At 36.1% G+C, this 21,152-nt stretch overlaps 1 protein-coding gene across 1 annotated transcript; it reads right to left on the reverse strand.

Moving 5' to 3' along the window:
• Window positions 1–8,293: 8,293 nt before the first annotated feature.
• LOC128919889 (uncharacterized) lies at window positions 8,294–12,945 on the reverse strand. The gene is given in 5 exon segments (XM_054225493.1): window positions 8,294–8,339; window positions 9,286–9,631; window positions 9,634–10,091; window positions 10,761–10,936; window positions 12,538–12,945. Coding segments are annotated over 5 exon segments (1,434 nt in total).
• Between the last annotated feature and the right edge of the window lie 8,207 nt (window positions 12,946–21,152).

The following is a 21,152-nucleotide window of genomic DNA, read 5'->3' on the forward strand; positions in this document are numbered from 1 at the left end:
TGATGCGGGTATACGTTATAGTCTTTCGGTCACCGGTGCTGAATTCTTTCACGGTAATGAACAAACTAGTGTAATAACATTAGCCGATTGCCATGCAACGACGGCTGTCGCTACAGAAGCTCGCTCTGATCGTCAGCGATGTCAGTTGCACACGCAAACCGACACGGCCGATTACGCAGCGCTGTTACCGCTCGCCAATATGGATGACTACAGTCATTTGCTGTCATCCGTCACATCGTCGACAGAGGAGGAAGATAATGAACAGCCCAGTGCTAAACTTTTTAATGCGCTCGATATCAATACAGAACCAACTGTGGAGTAAAAAGTCGTTACACAATCGGAAGCACGCAGCAGCATTACCGTTGTCATTAGCGAAACAGCAGCAGCTACAGCGGCACCAGTCGCAGTGCCCACCCACTTTCCTCCACTCTTGTAACCTATCGCAGTAACCACGGTCCGCCCGGCATCGCCATACAACATACAAGTAGAGTTGGGCGTACGAGGTGATGTGCCGCGTACGTGCCTCGACAACGAAACGGAGACTACGTACTTTCCATCATACAAAGTGAGTGACGCGTAAAGCACGCGTTCTTGTTGTTGCTATTGTTGTTATATTTATTGTGTTTCCCATATTGTTGCTATTGTTATTGTTGTCCCATACTCGTGCATACAAGTTGGGAAGTAAGTATGTGGTTGTTATTTGAAAATCATCGAGTTCGATTTGATCAAATCCGGACTTCATAGCCAGGGTTGTAAAGAGTTGGAGTTTGCTCAATTTTCAGAGTATTAGTCCTACATTTGAAATGGGGTATGAGTCCTCAACTGTTTTTCCGTTCAGTTTACGGAAATTAAATAATAATCTTTTCTTTTTTACCGTTTTCGTCGAGGCCCTTTCTGTCCACCACCCAAATGGGATAAGGTGATCGTGCACGTCGTATAATGCCAGTTTGATGAGATCTGCAATCTCCCTTTTTACAAAATCGCCAATCCCAGAGGATATGAATAAAACTTTGCGTAATTAGGTTCATTATCCCTGGTGCGAATTGTAGTCACAATATTTGTACTATAAATTTTATTTTTTTTTCATTCGGGTCTGCAAAAACCCCAGATACACGCTCATATCGTGGAAGTCGTCCTTCATTCTTACCGGGACTGACTCGGTTTGGAGTTGGATATGACTTCCATCTTGACTCTTGAGAAATTTAATTGTTTCCATAACAGAGTCATATTCGATAATGTCTGTATTTTCTCAAATTTATATTCGCGGGAACCTTATTAAGTAGGTCGACACCTATGATCCCATCAAACAGAATTAGAACTGGTAAAATAAAGAATTCTGTTATAACCTCAAATAAATGTACCTTGCATTTGTTGGTAATATTTGTGAATCCATGTATGGATTTCACTGTAAAACTTAACTCTAACTCTAGAGGTCTAATATAATTTTTGGAGGCTCTTGTATCGATAAGAAATTTGATCTCTCGCCCCCTAGTGTTTTCAAAATTCAGGGTAGGAGAGACTTTCCCTAGACAATTTTTTTCTTATGATTCTAAATCTTCGACAACTGGATTCGACGTTCGTATGTTTCTGAAAAAGAATCCTTATTTTCATTTTCGTTCAGATTATTTAGCTTTTGAAGCTTGGACCCTGTACGCCGGTCGGAGTACGCCTTTCGCTTTTGGAATTGTCCGTTTCGGTTTCTTGTGAAATTTGTAACTTGTCGTAGGCGTGATGACGAGGTGTCCACATCCATCGGTTCCTGCTGTGGTAGTAAATTTCGATTTTTCCCCTTTTGATACTGATTGAAATTTTTTTGCCGATTATTTCTATTTTGCCTCATGAAAAGAGAATTTTCTGGCCTTCAGCGTTTGCCTTATTGCTTTATTATTGTTGTCCTGCTACCCCTTTGTTTTCCGATTTCTTTATGACTTCAGTTGACCTATTCTCAAAACTGTCTGCGAAAATGTATTTTTCGTTATTCGCATCCACCTTTTGAGCGAGGACCGACATCGATGACATGTTGCCAAAAAGTATATCACATAACGGCTTCTGAGTTCAGAAATTAAAACCCTCAAAGCATTTTCTCGATACTTCTGTTTTATTGCTTCTGCAATATTCGCTTCATAAGACATTTTGGTGTTATTAGCGAGTGACGGTAACTTTTTCTCTACCTGATCTTAAAATTCTAAAACAGTAGAAGAGCCTTGTCTAAGAGTGGATTATTCTTGTTCCACTAGGTATATTGAAAAAAATTAACAAAAATTCAAAATTTAGTACTACTGAATGAGGACAAGAGTGCATCGGCAGCACCGCGAATTTTGTTTCGTATAATAGTAACGGTTTGATAATGTCGTGAGCTACCTTCAAAGCCTTTGAATATTTCATACGCGTTGAACCACTTCGCACCAAGGCATATAACATTCAGGTTGTCCCGAAAATTGTGGTAATGTCTTTACTACATCTAAAGACTCCTCACATGTTCGTTCTGATACTGTCTGAATCCTTTCGTATCTTGCGACTATTGTTTTCTCGGTCATATTTACGATTTGATCCTGCATAGCCCTAAGGTTCTCCTCGAATTACTTTCTCTGTATCCCTAAAGCGGCAGATACAGCCTCGTTTACGACTTATGATAGCTGGGATTCATTGATTTTAGAATTTTCTGTTATCTTAATAATTTCAAACTAAATCAGTAAGGTCTAGTGCCGTCACGTTCATATACCGGGCACACAAAGACTATAAAAAAATGTAATCTTGGAAAGATTTGTTATACAATTTTAAATCCACTAAACATTTTATTTACATCAATTTAAATATTCACTCAAAAATATTTTAATTGTTAACTTTCAACCACAATTTTACAAATTCATATTAAATATGAGTCTCTCAACTTACATCATCATTGGTTTCCGTTAATTGTCTTGGTTTTTGGCTGTTTCCCGTTGGTTTGCAGCAGTGATAGTTAGCTAATTTGTAGTCGATGTCTTTGGTTGATAGATTGCTCCACGTTGGCCGTCAGTAATAAAAAAGATTCCTTTGTTCAATTTTACTCTGTATTTTATTTCGCAGTTCGTCCGAACTGAGAATTCCAATAAATTCTAAACGAATGAAATACAAAATTGTAACCATTTAGCCTATCTTTCAAGCTATCAAAACGCTGTTGCAGCCAGTGCAGTCGCTAAATAGTCAATTGTATTAAATTACAACTGCAGACGTGAGAACGCAGAAGTGCTCATTAAGTGCACTCGCAACTTTGTAATTCGAATATTTGTTTTTCGTCCGCTACTTGTTGCGTGGAACCTGATGAGTCAGGCCACTCGCAACCATTTTGGGGAATTCTAAACCCAACTGCGTTTCCCGTGATAACTTAAACAATTTCCACGGCACTGAAGAGGAAACGAGTTTGAAATATGAAGAAAATTATGAAATGCTCGAATATCAGTCGCAAAATTTACAATTTGCTAACATTCAAATGCTCAGAAAACATTTTCTACTCACTTTTACCGAGTTTGGTTTGTATGTATTTTATATGCGCACATGGGCAGTACATCGGCAGTTCTTGGTGCAACCAATTTGAGCGAATAGTGGATTGTCGTGCAATTGGAAAGGAAATTGTGATTTTTATTATAGAGTGTGCAATTGAAAGCACTGAACTATAGCTATGTGTTGAAGTAATCCAAATTACTGATTTGCCTTAAATGTATAAACGTTATTATCAGCAAAATGTTCACAACTTATAATTAATGTGGGTTTGCGCATTTATATATTTATTTAAAACGTAAAAGTTACAAAGGTTTACATATTTTATAAGTTTACTAACAGTGCCATGTGTCCGCCTCCGTGTCGATTCTAACTCTGCTATCTTTCGTTTCTATGAATCGAACCCGCTTTCTCGCTACTCTACTCGTAATCTTTCAAGGTTGTATGTTGTTGTCTGTGCGTCCACTTCTAGTGAAGGGTCGCACTACTGTTTTTCCTTGAATTCGACTACTGTTATCGTACGATTCGGTCATTCATATTCACCTACCTTCTCGACAACATACCGGCCGTGGTTCAGCTTCTTAATAATTTTATACGGACCTAAGAACATTTTCTTAATCTTTAATGTAAATAAACACTTGATTGTTGATGACAAACTGTTTTTGTACTCTTCAAAATATAAAAGTCTAGGTGTGTAGCAGTTAAACACTACACATTATTAATCCGGAGAGCCCCTCTCTTAGCACGTACATACATATGTATATATATGTATATTACTGACGAATTCGGGATTTTTCCTCAAATGCTGACACACACTTTTCAGTTTAAAGAAGATTTTATTTTTTGATTGTACTTGTTTCTATAAATCACTATGTTAATATAATCAATATATATTGCCACTCCCGTTATAATAAAATTACAATATCGCGAAAAAACAACAAGTGAATAAAGCAAAGCTTATCTATACTCTTATATACTATATACTATAATAGGTATACCTAATCCCTTAACATCGCACGAAGTGAATGTAAATTGAACTTAATTGCTCCGCTACTCACACTATACTGTGAAACCTTTTTCGATACCATAGCCAGCGTTGCCGTTTTGGTCTGATCGGACCAAAATTGGTAGTTTAGGCAATATTTTTATCAGATGCACACACATATGTATGTACCTTAAAAGTCTATCATTAAATTTTTTCGCTTAAGATTGCTTTCTTTCTTTCTTGCTACACATACTAACTACTATTGTTTAAAAATATAATGAAACAACGTGTTTGTAGTGTAGAATAGAACTATCATTTTATTTTCTTTCCTTTTTTCTTAAATACAGTACTAAGCCATCACAGATGGCAGCACATGTAATAAGTTGCCAGATAACATTTTTGATATTTCCTATGGATAACTATGACTTTTCTACAAAAAAGCTATGAATGGCAACCATGTGATCAATGTAGAGAAAATGAGAAATAAAGTGATAATTGAAAGTGTGAAATAAACTTGGAATGTGTCAAAAATTTGAAAATTTAACGAATTTCTTCAACTTCATACATCACGAAAGAAAGACTGCATGTATAAGTAAATACTTTAGTTTCACTTTAAATAATTGTAAATTAAATCCTTTTCAACCATTTTTTAGGTATATTAATAAACTATCTAAAACCTTGGTAGTTTCAAAGGAGATTTGGTAGGAATTTTGGTATGCAAAGATAATTGTAAATTATATCCTTTTCAACCATTTTTTAGGTATATTAATAAACTATCTAAAACCTTGGTAGTTTCAAAGGAGATTTGGTAGGAATTTTGGTATGCAAAGATTTTTGTGGCTGATCGCGATCCTATTTCTAAAACTCGTCTCAGTTTCATTATCTCTTCATCGTCGTCTACTACACTACTCGTTTATTCGGAATGAATGATGATGTCGTTCATATACATATATTGAAATCGTTCCGTCTTTTATGAGGTCTCTAAAAACATAGTTTATGAACCTACAAAATATAGCTTATAACGAATGGAACGTATTTAAATTCGTAATGCCCATCTGGGATCACGAATGCTGTATATTTTATCGAATCTTCGGCTTCAGGTACATGGAAGAATCCATCTTCCAAGACAAACGTTGTGAATATTTTTGCTTGTTGCAACCTGTCTAAAACATCGTCGATCTGTGTCACCGGAAAATTATCTCGAATGATTTTCTTATTTAACAACCTGTAGTCACAACACAACCTTTTTGACCCATCTTTTTTGCTCACTATAACATTCGGATATGCGTAATCTGAAAAACTTGGCTGTATGATGTTAGCTTCTAACTAATTTTCTACTTGCTGGTTTACGAAATTTTTGTCCTCTAAAGACAGTCTTCGTGGACGTTGAAATACAGGTACTTCGTCGCATAAAACGATTTTCATTTTAGTTACGAAATTTTTCAATACATTGGGGTTTATAACTGTTTACCAATTCCCGAATAACTACGTTATCGCTCAACACTCGCGAATGAGATGTGTTAAAATAAAATCTTGTGTGTTTTTGATTGTTAGGAGTATTACCGGTACTCTGTATTGACCTAACTGGTTTGCAATGGATTTCTTCGTAAATTAATCGGTGTCACCGCGTCCGTAAAATTTGTATTTTGTACGTATTCGTAGGAACTAACTGATTCGTCATTTCTGTCGTCCGTAATTGTCTCATGTCTCATCTCACAATAGTCGTTTATGCAACTCCGCTTTACGTTCAGTAACAGAAAAGTATTGTTTGTCTATCCATATTTTGGGCACCACACTGTTTACAATTAGTAATTTTACGGTATGTGAATATTTCTAAACAACCTACTTTTGAATGGAACGTTTCTAAACAAACTACTTTTGAATGGAATATTTCTCGCTGCTGTAAATACATTTGCTCCTCGTTAAATCGCCGTTCTGCTCATTCATCACACACATTGACTTGCATTGAGTGAGAATTTAATTCATTCTGGTTTTATTTTCATTTTTTCATCGCTTAAATACAATTTTTGAATATATATTAAGTAACTAATTATATATGTGTATGTCTATTTATAAGTTGTATGATAAGGGATTATTTCAAATGCACACAAGCAGTTGCCCAAATGTATTTTTATCACCCATAGGTTATCTTGTGCTCGCTTAACTCTGAACTAAACAAATTTTATAATTCTTATGGTAACTTAATGCGCTTGCTGTTCTGCTGGCGTCGGTTCCCACGTTCCGCTGGATTTCCAGAGAATCACGCCACACTGTCTTGTTGTCAAAATTGAAGTATGTTATGGGGTTTGCTGTTTTTGGTACTATTTCTGGTACTGCTAGGTCCTTACCCTTGGACGATGTTTCTGATGTAAAGCTTGTTTGCAGGATTATCTCCTTTCTCCTATGGCAGAAGAATATTATTGAAAAAGCTGCTAGTGTGAGAATGGCCATGATTGCCACAGAAGTTTGAGTGGTAGGCAATCCAAACGTTTTATGTTGTCTATGAATAACTCGTGGATTGATTCCAATGACAAAAGATTTGTTCTTTCCTTTTCCGCTGGAACAAATTGTGTTCTGACTGGTAACGCCCCGGTTAAAAGCGTTTCGCCATTGTAGAAAGAATCGTTATTTATTTTTATGGTAAGATTGCTGAATTTTACGACGAACGATGATTCTTTCTTGTACAATAAAATGCTATTTACTAATTTTAATTTTGCCCATTGGATGGCATATCTAGCGTTTACAATTTCTTCCTTAACTAAACGTAATCTATTTTGAATACTTATTACTAGTTCGTCGTTGAAGTAGCTGTCTTTTGTTATTGCGTTTGTTAGTTTGTCCGTAATTACTGTGAGGTTATTCATACGTTCTGTTAGTGCTTGATTTACTAGAAATTGCTTATTGTTATTGTCGTTAAATTGTTTTGTGTCGTATTCTAATGCAGCAAAATCGTCGTGATCTGGGGTTCCATCTAAATATTTCCATGCTGTACCGAGGATGCTAATTGATCTTCTAATTTTTCTACCTGATGGTTTAATAGATTTAATTGCTTCTTGGGTCTGTTCTATTTCTTGTTTTAAAGTTGAGTAAAATACACTGTTTGTCTGTATGTTTTTGTCCGTGAATTGCCAAAAATTGTTCGTACAGTTCAACGTTGATAAGGTGTATTAGTTTAAACGTTCCGTCTTGTATTTTGGTCAGTCCTTTGCTTATTGTAATTATATGAGCTGTTGAGAAGTCTGTAATTTGGAAGTCGGTCAGAGCCATTGTTGTCGCTGTAAGCGTTAGTCTGCAGAAAGAAAAAAATTAGAAAATGAGTCTGTTTTATTTAATTTTATTACTTAGCTTTTATTATTACTCTTATGAACTACCCTATTTGACTCGGTCAGTACCGTAGTCGACCTGTTTTTCTTAACTACTTCTTTTTTATACCTAGGTGAGATTTTAGTTCCTAACCTATTGTGGACCTTCACGTAAATCGTTTATCCTGGATTATAATCAGTAATTGATTGTAATTTGCTATTGTGATTTTTAAGATCTTGTTGTTGTTTATCTTTTATTCTTTGAATATTATCTAATCTAGCTTTTTCGAATTGTTCGGGGTCTGTGCTTACCGTACGACCGGCCTATTGTTTATTGGTCTATTATTAATTGTGCTGTGAATTGAGTAATTATATTCATAGACAGCTCTGTCTAAAAGTTGTGCAAATGATTGATCTCGCTTTTCGGCTTTTAGACAACGCATAATCTCGGAAAGTGTTGAATGGAATCTCTCGATTTGGCCATTCACTGCACTTTTATATGGCGGGGATTTGAAAATTTGAATGTTTAGATGTCTTCCAACATAAAACGCAACGGTTTTGGGTAATCCAAACTGAAAGAGAAGTTCCCTTAGAGGTTCTTTTATGTCTTGAGTAGCTTTTGATTTTATTGGTTTTACCTGCGCATATTTTGAGATTGCCTTCCGTTTTGTAAATATCTATATGCACTATATGTCCTGCATATGAGGGGATAGGTGTCTCTTTTAAGACGGGCTTATTAGGGTGTCTATCGTACTTATTTGTTTTACAAAAACTACATTGTTTGAAGTGGATTGAAAAAACTTCTTGTATTATTCACATTATTGGTTCGGGAGTGATCCCATTTATTACTGAAGGGTTTAAATATTTTTTCAATAAAGATATGATTGACTCCTCGGAAAATTATATTTCTGTTAGAGTGTGACGGTCAATAGTTGGAAAAACAATTTGAAATTTATAGCTTGATTATGTAGACCAATTGATCTGATTTTTGAAAACGTTGATAGGTACATCCACGAATTGAATCAAGTTTTGACCTGAACTGTCATCGCTATGCGTCATAACTGACATTGAATTTATTTGTTGCTGTGCTGTAATTCTTGATAGTGTATCAGCCACAACGTTAGTTCAACCAGTTTTATGAAATATTTCGTGATTATACTCATCTAATTCTGCCTTCCATCGTTTCATTTTACTATTTGTATTTTTGCTGATTAAAGCAAAAGTTAGGGGCTGATGGTCTGTAAAGATTTTGACCTTAGCGTGCCCGTACAAAAAATTCCGTAGAGTGGATAATGCCCAGACAATGGCTAGCATTTCCTTCTCGTTTGCGGCGTAATGTTCTTCCGCCTTACTTAGAGTTTGGGAAAGAACGGCACCAAGTGCAAAATTTGAGGCATCAGTTGTGAGCTCAAAATCGTTATTGTAATTTGGAAAAGATAAAATTACCTCATCCGAAACCAATGTATTTTTAATTTTCTGAAATGCTTCTTTAGCTTGTTCATTGAATTCAATCGGTACTTTTGCGGATTTGTTTTTTTGAAATTCGGCCTTCTTCGCCTCTTAGTAAGATTGTTAATGGCTTTGCTAATTTCGCGTAATCGCGATTTTTTCAGCCCAAATGGTAGCCGAGTAAACTCGAACTTCCCATTATTCACCGAAAATGCCGTTTTTTCTATGTCTGACGGCTTTAGTAGGATCTGATGGAACCCACTTTTGAGGTCTAGCGTGGTAAAAAACGAATTGACGCCTAAATGCGATAACATACCCTCTATTTCGGGTATCGGATATTTATCCGCTATAGTTAAACTATTCAATTTTCTATAATCGATCACCAACCTATACTGTTTATTTCCACTGGAATCGGGTTTTTTGCCACGATCCACACAGGGGAATTATAGGGGGATCTGGATGGTCTTATAATGCCATCGTTTAGTAGTTTTACCACCTGTTTCTCTACTTCGCCTCTAAGCGATGCTGGATATGGATAAAACTTATTATATATTGGAGAATCGGATGACGTTCTGATCTTTCTCACTACTTTGATAGTATAAGTTAACCGTTCATCCGGTTCTGAAAATAAGTTAGGATGCTCTGTAACCAATTTCTGTAGAGCTATTTTTTGATGGGGAGTAATGTTGTCATCGTGTATTTTGATAGCATTTACTGCATCTGTTTTTAATTCTTTAATTAATATTTTTAAATTATTTTTAATTGTCAAGGTTCCCTCTCTAATGTTAATTACAGCATCTAGCTGCCGAAAGCTATCATAGCCCAAATTCCATGAAAAGTTCTTAAAGGGGGTAGTATAAAGAATTTTAAAGTTTCTGTTTGATTAAAAATGTATATCACCAGCAATAGTTTTCGCTAAAAATATATCTTTGTTTTCTAGTACTTTTTTTTGCTAAATTGTGTTAAATATAATTCTTGCTGGAGCCAGTGTCAATTAAAAATTTGAATACTTCGCCGCTCTTCGTGCGGCATTCAAAGTATGGCAACGAAGAGCTTTTTAACCAAATTAATTAATATATATTCGTAATATTGTCCTTCGTCCTGTGTATTATCGTCCGCCACACCCAAATAATCATTCAGATTATCTTCTGAGCCAGTGTTCGAGGTAGCGCTTGGAGTATTACTTATATGAAAATTGCGTTGTGCCTTTTGTGGCTTGAGATTTCTTTTAGAAGTGGTCTGTGGTGGCCTTTTGCCGAATAATTGATTATTTTGTGGCCGGTTCATATCGTTAATGCGGCGCGAGCGCAAAGTTTCATCTATCTCCATAGGCACCGGCGGTTTGGGGGGCGCATAGGCGGTTGGTTAAAGTGTGTTTGTGCATTTAAGTTCCGATCAAATCTTGGATTTGGAAGATTTTGTGAAATAATTTGTGGTTGTGGCTGTGGTAAGTAAGCAATTTCGGGGAAGAAATTTTGTTGGTTTACTTGCCTCCGAATATTTTTCTACATCCCTCTACGATCCATATTGGTTTGTGTGCGTACCGTGTGCGGAATCCCTGATTTTCCAACTTTAAGCACAGGTGTAATGCTTGGGGCAGATCCATTGGTTCCTTAGGCAAGACGCCGTTGAGGCCGCGCACAAACGTATCTAGCGCCTTGTTTCGGTATGCGTGAGTAAGAAGATTACGATCCTCGCTAACCACGTCCATACAGCCTAGCTTATTAAGTATTAAAGATAAATTGGAATAAACGGCCTGGTAAAATTCTTCAATTGACCATGCCATGCCATGGGTGTGTTGCTGTTGACGTGCGTAAAAAAGTTCTGCTGTTGACATAAAGGTTAACGCCTTTTGTTTTCCTTCACGACGTAGCAGCTTATTTTAGCTCGGGCGCCAGTTATGGGTTTACTTGTGGAAAGTAAAAATTATCTTCTTTTTCTGGTCTTACGCCCTTTATTGTTCAACCGCTCGCTTAACTCTGAACTTAACAAATTTTATAATTCTTATGGTAACTTAATGCGCTTGCAGTTCTGCTGGCGTCGGTTCCCACGTTCCGCTGGATCTCCAGAGAATCACGCCACACTGCGCTAGACGTATCGTCAGCACTTTTGCGAGTAGAACGGATGCGAGTGTCTTTTGATTGCTTTAAATGTTATTGTTGCTAACTTACATATAAATATGTTTGTTTATCAATAGTAGTGTTGTATACAGATGCATGCGTGCCTCATATAAACGTATGTGTTTAATGAGACGCGTTCGGTTTCGGTTTCAAAATAGTACTCGAGCTCTGATTGCCCAGAGCTCCTTTATTTATAGAATATTCTTAGCCTAATTCCTGTATGTAACACACACATAATTGTGTTATACATGTATATATCTTAATCCTAATCTACTGTACATAACTGCATTATGTACACATAACTTAATCTTAAGTGTTCTCAACGGCGACAGCATAACATAAAAAATCTCTTATCTGTTCGTTAGTTTAGGATCATTTGTGATCCTTTACAATAAGCAGTGTAATGTTTGTGTTACAGTATTTGTATTGTACTACAATCTCTATTCAATATACCCGAACATGTATTTCTAATGTTGATAGAAATGGGCAATTGATAAATACATTTATATGTTAAGCGATAATGTACATAAATATTTGTAATATGATATCTCTATGCGTATAATTTACAAAAATATCTTATCTACAACTGTAGCCGTTAAGAACTGTTCAGAAATCTGAACAGTATGTGTGCAACGTAGTGCTTGTTGCATATTAGTGCATATATGTTTATGAGTTTATTTATGTATACATATTTATGTTATTTATGTAGGTGCTATGTGGTTATTTAATAGCACCTCGGCTTTGCTAAGACTTAAAAGAATGCATGTTCAATGATATTTGAACATATTGCCGAAGGAAAGAAATTATAATTTAAGATTAGTGGACTGTATCAAGTGTATAAATGTTGAATATTTTAAATAAGTATTATAAGAAGAATTTTACATATTAAATCCGCTCCGATTAAGTGGCACCAACGCACATCATCATTTTCATGGGCGGCAAAGTGACATCTTTAAAGCCGAAAATCCATGTAGTTACCTCAAAGCGTTCTGCGAAGTATATCGATTGCGTTGTATGTTGTTTCATCACTCTAGGAAAGTTCTCAGGTTGGTCGATCTATCCCAGTCTGCCATGGTATAAGGAATTCTCAAATGGTTGTAAATGGATAAATTTTCCCCATTGTCTTTAAGTAATTATTCGTCTTCTTGGAAAGTTTGTTTACTACTGCATCTTGAAAAGTATAAGTGTGCGTATCTCTAACTCTAGCCTTCCACATTTCTTCTAAATGTGGATCTGCCGGAGGAGAAAAATGCCAGGTTATTTGCTCATTGGCGAGCATATTGTTTTCGACTTCTTGACCTCCAGTTTCAGCTTTCTCATTTCTAATTTTATGTATGTCTACATCTGAGATTTCAATCACATCAATTGGTTTTTTCTTAGGAGTAGGATGTTCAGTAGTCTCTTCCTTTCCATCTTCACAAGTTGATATGTCTTCGAGTCCCCCAAATCGTTCCAAATTTGTTACCGCTGTCGTTATTTTGCCGGTAACTTTTTCCTTTATTATGCCAGATAATATCCAGCCGAATTTTGTCGCTTGGCCAAGAACACCGTGATCTTTTTTAATTCCGCTTTCAATTATACTGCTAAATATATCTCCGCCAATTACCATACCAATTCTGTCTGATTTGTTGAATGACGGATCAGCAAGCGTATATTTTTCCCATATTTTGAAGTTGTAATTAAATGAGAGATCCGGTTTTGCACTGGTTAAAATTGGTAAAACTACGGCATTTACCTTTTGTTTATGATTACTTAAAAATCTTGGTTTAGTTTCAACCTCAATTGTAGCTTTTGATTCGCCCACTTCAGCGTCACTTAAACCATATAGTTTTGTTTTTGTTTTCATCCTCGGCAACTTTAATATCTGTGCTGTTTCTTCGGATATTGTGGTTATTTGCGATCCTTGATCTATAAGAGCGCTTAGCTGCTGTCATTGCTCTTATTTGGGCTGTGGCTAGAATAACCGCTTGTGAAGTAGTTTTTGTGGACATAGCTTTTTTGCTCTCTTCGGTTTCGATATGTAAAATGTCATGATGATTTCTAGAACATCTCTAGCAATTGATTTTGCTGTAGCAAATTTCTGCCCATTAATGATTTAGGCACCTGTAGCAGACTTTGTTGTCTTTTACATATTTAAGCCTATCATTAGTTGATATACTTCTAAATCTTTTGCATTGCGCTAATGTGTGACCAACAATTTTACAATAGGCACATATCTGCTTGTTTTGTTGTCTTGGGTAAGTCACTGTATCGTTGGCCTTGAACATATGCTGTTTACGATGGCTGTAAACATGTTCTTTATCAGCTACTGCTTTCAATGTTTGAAAGTGTTGATCCAAAAAATCTCTTATATCGGATAATTGTTGAATTTCTCGCGTCTTTTTTACTGTTTGCTCGTACAATTTTAGTCCTTCTTTGTCTAATTTACGGACAATAATACGTGCAATATAGGGTCAGCTTATTCAGTACTTATTCCTAGTGACTCTATTGCGTTAAGACACTCATTCGTAGTATCTAGTAATGGTCTTACGCTTTCGGCATTGTCACTATTTATATTTGGTCCAATATTCTGTCCCACTGTGTTGTGAACAGAATTCTTTTATTGTCATACCTTTACTTAAGTAGACTCCATGCTGCTTCATAATTGCTAGTTGAAACTTGCAGATGTTGTATTAATCGCGCAGCTTCGCCTTTTAACGAAAGACGAAGACGTAGCATTTTTTCTGAGCTTGATAACTGCTCGTTATTGTGTACCATATCTTGGAACACATTATAAAAGTTTGCCCATTCTTTGATATCGCCATAGAAGGCTGGAATCTTTAATTTTTCTAATTCCAAGTTAGGGCGGTAAGAAATGTTAGGCTGCTCTTTTTGTAGCTTTCTTTCATAATTTGGCAGCCCTTCATAATATTCTTCACGTACTTTTTCGTATAATACTTCAATTTCTTCATTGAAATCAAATTTGTTTTTCATATTTTCAATATCATTGTATATTGATTCCAAATATTTTATTTGATGATTCGTTATCGTAATTTCTAAACTTAAACTTTCCATTTTATTTTTGAAGGTTCCAATTTTTCTCATGAACGTGGTCGTTTTTCGATCCAGTCCTGAAGAAACAATGCCCATCTCGCTATTTTTGGCGGTACGCCTTTTTTCTTAAGAGTAATTGTAAACGCATTACAATCTGTCACAATTTTGAAGTGTATACCTAATAGGTATATTCTCCATTTATTTAATCATTTCTTTAAATCAAATACTACTACTTCTATTTCTTTTCTTAACAAACTTCTTTTCTTACCAAATTTCTTCTCTTCTTTGCAAATTCTTTACACATTTACAATGCTTAACTTCTTATTTTGTTCTCTTCCGTAACTTTTTGTTATCTTTTATTTCTTTTTATAATATCCACTTCTTATTTGTCTTTTACAAATACTTCTATTTCTTTTCTTTACAAATTCGTTTCGTTTCTTCTTCTTAATTTGAAAATGTTTCTTATTTCTTCTTTCGATCTTAAAGTATATTTTCACTTCTTTAGATTACTTTTATAAAACGTTTTCCTTCTTCTTATAATTTTAAGATTTTTCTTATTTCTTCTTTAAGTATAGATATTTTCACTTTTTTAGATTACTTTTATAAAACGTTTTCCTTCTTCTTATAATTTTAAGATTTTTCTTATTTCTTCTTTAAGTATAGATATTTTCACTTCTTTAGATTACTTTTATAAAAAGTTTTCCTTCTTCTAATTAATTTTAAAATTTTTCTTATTTCTTCTTTAAGTATACATATTTTCACTTCTTTAGATTACTTTTATAAAACGTTTTCCTTCTTCTAATTAATTTTAAAATTTTTCTTATTTCTTCTTTAAGTATACATATTTTCACTTCTTTAGATTACTTTTATAAAACGTTTTCCTTCTTCTTATTAATTTTAAATTTTTTTTTATTTCTTCTTTAAGTATACATATTTTCACTTCTTTAGATTACTTTTATAAAACGTTTTCCTTCTTCTTATTAATTTTAAGATTTTTCTTATTTCTTCTTTAAGTATACATATTTTCACTTCTTTAGATTACTTTTATAAAACGTTTTCCTTCTTCTTATAATTTTAAGATTTTTCTTATTTCTTCTTTAAGTATAGATATTTTCACTTCTTTAGATTACTTTTATAAAAAGTTTTCCTTCTTCTAATTAATTTTAAAATTTTTCTTATTTCTTCTTTAAGTATACATATTTTCACTTCTTTAGATTACTTTTATAAAACGTTTTCCTTCTTCTTATTAATTTTAAAATTTTTCTTATTTCTTCTTTAAGTATACATATTTTCACTTCTTTAGATTACTTTTATAAAACGTTTTCATTCTTCTTATTAATTTTAAGATTTTTCTTATTTCTTCTTTAAGTATACATATTTTCACCTCTTTAGATTACTTTTATAAAACGTTTTCCTTCTTCTTATAATTTTAAGATTTTTCTTATTTCTTCTTTAAGTATAGATATTTTCACTTCTTTAGATTACTTTTATAAAAAGTTTTCCTTATTCTAATTAATTTTAAAATTTTTCTTATTTCTTCTTTAAGTATACATATTTTCACTTCTTTAGATTACTTTTATAAAACGTTTTCCTTCTTCTTATTAATTTTAAAATTTTTCTTATTTCTTCTTTAAGTATACATATTTTCACTTCTTTAGATTACTTTTATAAAACGTTTTCCTTCTTCTTATTAATTTTAAGATTTTTCTTATTTCTTCTTTAAGTATACATATTTTCACTAATTTAGATTACTTTTGTAAAACGTTTTCTTTCTTCTAATTAATTTTAAGACTTTTCTTATTTCTTCTTTAAGTGTACATATTTTCACTTATTTAGATTACTTTTATAAAACATTTTCCTTCTTCTAATTCATTTTAAAATTTTTCTTATTTATTCTTTAAGTATACAAGTAAAAGATGTACGCTGTAGTCACTGTATGAGCCGGTCGTCGGACGCGGCAATAATTATACAAGTTATATGTTTGCAAGTACTCTTTATTGGCCAGGAACGTGTGCTCCGGCTTAAGCTCAACTTAAATCTAAACTAGCCCAATACCTAACTTAACCATTAAACTCTAAGAACGCATATTCAGTAGTCGACGCTGCCGGCTTTGACGTCTGCGTCGTGCTTACTCTGCGTCATACAATTGGTGATAGTGCAAGCAACGATCGCTGGTCAACTGTTTACGCAATCGGCTATTGCCACTGTTTATGTAATCTGATATGTGGTTGCTTTAGTGGCGGTCGTTGCCCACACAATCTGCTGATGAGGCAAGATGTTGTATTGGCCTCACCACATTCGTACCCAACTGGAAATTGGGCATTATGTGTTAACTACTCCCCCCTTCGAAACCCGATCGTCCTCGTTCGTTGCCATATATTTCACTACCAAGTTAATCTCGTGTAATGCTCGTGTTTTCTTCTTGTACTGCCAGAGGAAAGCGAGGCCACTGATCAACGCAGCTACTCCCAGACCCAGGATGAAAGCAAGTGTCCGGTTCGTGACGGTCGTTAGTTCTTCTTTAATTTCGTCAATGGTTTGTAGATTTTGATTGTTGAGGCGGTGAATGTAAGGCAAACTTAAAATGGTCTCATGGCTAGTGATGTTCAGCAGGGGTGAAGCAGTAATACCTGGAGCCTTTTCCAGCCTGCTCATTCTGTTAACGTACTTAGTGCCGTTCAGGAACACATGGTCCTCGAAAGTAACAAGATACGTGCCACTTACATTTTTCTCAGGTGTTTCATCAATGGCGATTCTGGTTGGGCTGTCGTTAATGATTATGACTCCATCGTCAACTATGGTGCTAGCGTTAAGGTGACTCGGTTGCGTGTTACAATGTGCTGTGCCACCGGTGTGAAGTTGCAGAGCGCATGTTGTATTTGTAGTTAATCTGCAGAACGTTGAAGTTGTTGTTGTTTCACAGTTGTTGACCGCCAAAATTCCGCTCTTGCACTCGACCACTGTGTTTTCGTTGATTTGCAGCACGACGCCGTTGTGTACCACCGGAAAAATCAAAACTTTCCTACACAAAAACTTAACTCTAGGATATTTGATTATAAAATGAATTACTTCCATTAGTTCAGTGATTGCTATATCTGTGATTGGCCCAACCAATATGGATTTCAAACCCTCATTATCAATGATTACTGGATTTACTACCTTTATTTTCGCAAGGGTTATTGCGAGCATTATATTCTGAATTTCCGTGATCATAATCCTATTTCGATTGAGTAAAATTTCAAAAAGGTGCGCCGTATCGATTTTTTCTTTCTTCGCCTCTTTGAGGAGTTCATTCACCATACTAGTTAGTGCGTTAATCTGTTCCTGTGTCCTTGTGTTAATCACTACCTGTCTATTGTTGGATTCTATTAGTTGGGCTTCTGTCATTCAAATTTGGTGGAAATCGTCAGCGTCTGGGGTACCTGTGATAAATTTAAGGGCGGAACCCAGAAAGTCTAGGCTTCTTGCCATTCTATGATGTACGCTTATAGCTGGTAATGTTTTAACATGTCCATTGTCAGTCTCTAGCAACTTTCGCATCTGCGAATGCGGGAACAGGTCCGTCATGTTGGCAGTTTCGTCTGTCATGCGCATAAACTCGGTCAAATTAGTTGAGTGCCTCAGGTAATTGTATTCGTTCCATACTAGTGCGTCGCCGTCCACTACCGGTATGTAATGCGAGTGTGAGTAATCCGTTAACTTGGCTGCCGCTATCCCGAAAGTGAGAAGTATTGTGATTGAAAACCTAAAGAAGCAATATAAGGTGATTAGAAATTAATGTCGTCATTTTCTAAGGCTAAGTACTTTATCTAAAGTTGTCCTTATGGACTATCCTTCCATTTATTAGGACTGTTGTCCCCAGATCTGCCTCTACTCTCCTCTTCTCACACAGGGGGGTTAACTTGTTCCCTAACCTTCTATTAGTTTTTACCATTACCTTTTCCCCCCACTTCAAAGACCCTGTTCTGCCTTGACGGGTTATTTCTATCGAGCTGAGCCTGTTGTGCTTGTTCAATTTTACCTTTCACTTCCTTTCGGAATACTTCGGTTGAGGCGTATATTACCTCAATAGGCTCTTTATTCGTGACCGAGTGTATTGCTCGGTTGTATTCAATGGTAGCTTGAGTGATCAAGTCCATTGTATCGCTTATTCTCCTTTCAAGTTTAAGGCACCTAGCAATTTCTACCAAGGTACTGTGAAACTTCTCTACCTGTCCGTTGGAAGTACTGTAGAGAGGGGGAGCGTTTACGATATCAATCCCATATTGGTTCTTCAACAGAGTCACAATGGTGTCCGAGTTGAAGGATGCCTCATTATCACAATAAATAGTTTTTGTTCCTGGGAAGAAATTAATCAACTGGAGGATGGGTATTTTTACATCCGTTATTGTCCGCGACGGTATCGGTTGAACTACTGCAAATTTAGAGAATTTATCAACACAAGTTAAAAAAAGCTTCTTGTCTGTGGAGAAAATATCTATGTGCAGCATTTCACCTGCGTACGATGGAATCGGCGTAACGCCGAATTCCTGCATTCTAGGTTGTCGATCGTATTTGGCTTTCGTGCATATTTTGCAGTTTGTGACAATTTCGTTTGCCAATTTGGACATTTTCGGAAAATAATAGTCACAGAGGATGTGTTTCACATTTTCCTGCGCAGCTCTATGAGCACGATTGTGTTCAGTAGTGACTATTTCCCTTTGTTCATCCTTGTTCGTAATATCCGACACCATGTTTTTGCAGTACCAGAATTTGGTAGATGGGAAGCATCTTACCAATTCGTGTTGTATGCTGGCTAGCGCCGGTAGCGCCGTGTAGGTCAGTGACAATTCACTGTGAACTGTCGCTGCGTCAGATTTGAGTTCGCTCTCCAACGCATTTATGTTCTGCCGTGAGAGAGCATCTGCGACAGAGTTTTCCTTACCAGGTTTATAATGAATTTTAGCATTATGCTCGTCTATGAATGCCTTCCACCGTTTTATCTTTGCATTCGGGTTCTTATCAGAAACCGCAAACGTTAGAGGCTGGTGGTCTGTATAGATTTTGATGTCCCTAGTTCCGGAGAGATAATTTTCAAGTTTCCCTAAAGCCCATACTATGGCCAGTAATTCTCTTTCATTTGTTGCATAATGCATTTCCCTATCTTTCAGCGTTCTTGAAATCATTGTAATTGGTTTACCATTCTGCGAGAGGACTGCGCCAATGCCGTTAGCGGAGGCGTCTGTCGTTAGGTCAAATGGTTTTTTAAAATCTGGATACATTAAGATGACATCTTCAGATGCTAGGATGTTTCTTAATCTTTCGAAGGCATTGCGTTGCGCTTCACTAAAATCAATGGGTACCCTTCTAGATTTGTGTTTACTTACTAAGCCATTTTCACCTTTTAGGATCTCAGTTAGAGGTCTTGCTATGGAGGCGAAATCTTTTATGAAACACCTGTAATAGCTTGCTAGCCCTAGAAAGGATCTAAGGCTGAACAAATCCTTAAGTTCAGGATATTCCTGAACGGCTTTGACCTTTGCGGGGTCAGTTTTTGCCCCATCTCTTGGTTCTATGAAACCGAGATGTTCCACACTTGTTTTAAAAAAATGTGTTTTTTCTCGTGACACTTTCATGTTGGCCTCACACAGTTTTTCCAAAACCCAATTTATATGTTTGACATGTTCCGATTCATCTTCGGAAAAAATTATGACGTCATCGACGTAAACATAGCATGATTTGCCAATTTGTTCGCGTAAGACGTCGTCGATCGCCCTCTGGAAGATGCTTCCAGCATTCTTCAAACCGAATGACAATCGACAAAACTCATATTTCCCACCGTTAACGGAAAAGACGTTTTCTCGCGATCCTGCTCGGCGAGGATAATCTGATGGTAACCTGACTTTAAATCTAAAGTCGTAAAGTACTTAGCTTTCCCTAAATTTGCCAGAATCATTGAAATATTCGGCATTGGGTACTTATCGGCAATAGTGCGCTCGTTGAGCTTCCTAAAATCAATAACCAGACGTTTGTTTTTGTTGCCTAACTCGTCGTAACCCTTTTTATCCACGACCCAGGTTGGGTTGTTGTAAGGGGACCTTGACGGTCTAATGATTTTATTGCGTAGCCATTCTTTTATTTCCTTTTCGACAAAATCTGCCACTCCCATTGGGTGAGGATACAACTTCGAATAAACAGGCTCGTTATCTTTGGTTCGGATCGTGGCCACAATCGAAGTGTTAAATGGCAACAGCTCGTTAGAGTCTGCGAATGCCTTAACCCTTTCAGGATCATTTTTTTAAATTCTGCCTTCACTGAACTTGGTACCTGTATGTCGTTGACATTTGTAAAGTTAACGTTGCTGCACTTATGATATTGTAGATCTTATGACATGGTACCATAATTTATTTTGCCTCCGTCCAGGTCAATAGTCGCGCCCACCTGCGTTAGCAGGTCAAGGCCTATGATTCCGTCGAACAGTGTTGGACTATTCAACACAAAGAATGGGGATGTTATCCCGAAAATATTTATCAGGCATTTCTGTATGATTTTATTGGACCCATGGATAGAGTTCACATTAAACGGGGAGTCTACCGGCTTTACGCCTTTAAGCTCCTTTACGGGCCTGACATAATTTTTTGCCGCCCCGTGTCAATTAAAAACCTTAGTGTTTTCCCAGCCAACGTCCGCTCAAGGAACGGTAGCCGGGAGTGGTAGATTAGAGTCACTTTCGTAGTCAACCCCATTTTCGTTGTCTACCTCTGCTACTGCAGCTGCGGCAGCAACCTCATACGCTTGGAAATC

Source organism: Zeugodacus cucurbitae, chromosome 2 (assembly GCF_028554725.1).
Source record: "Zeugodacus cucurbitae isolate PBARC_wt_2022May chromosome 2, idZeuCucr1.2, whole genome shotgun sequence".
In the NCBI taxonomy this organism is placed as follows: domain Eukaryota; kingdom Metazoa; phylum Arthropoda; class Insecta; order Diptera; family Tephritidae; genus Zeugodacus; species Zeugodacus cucurbitae.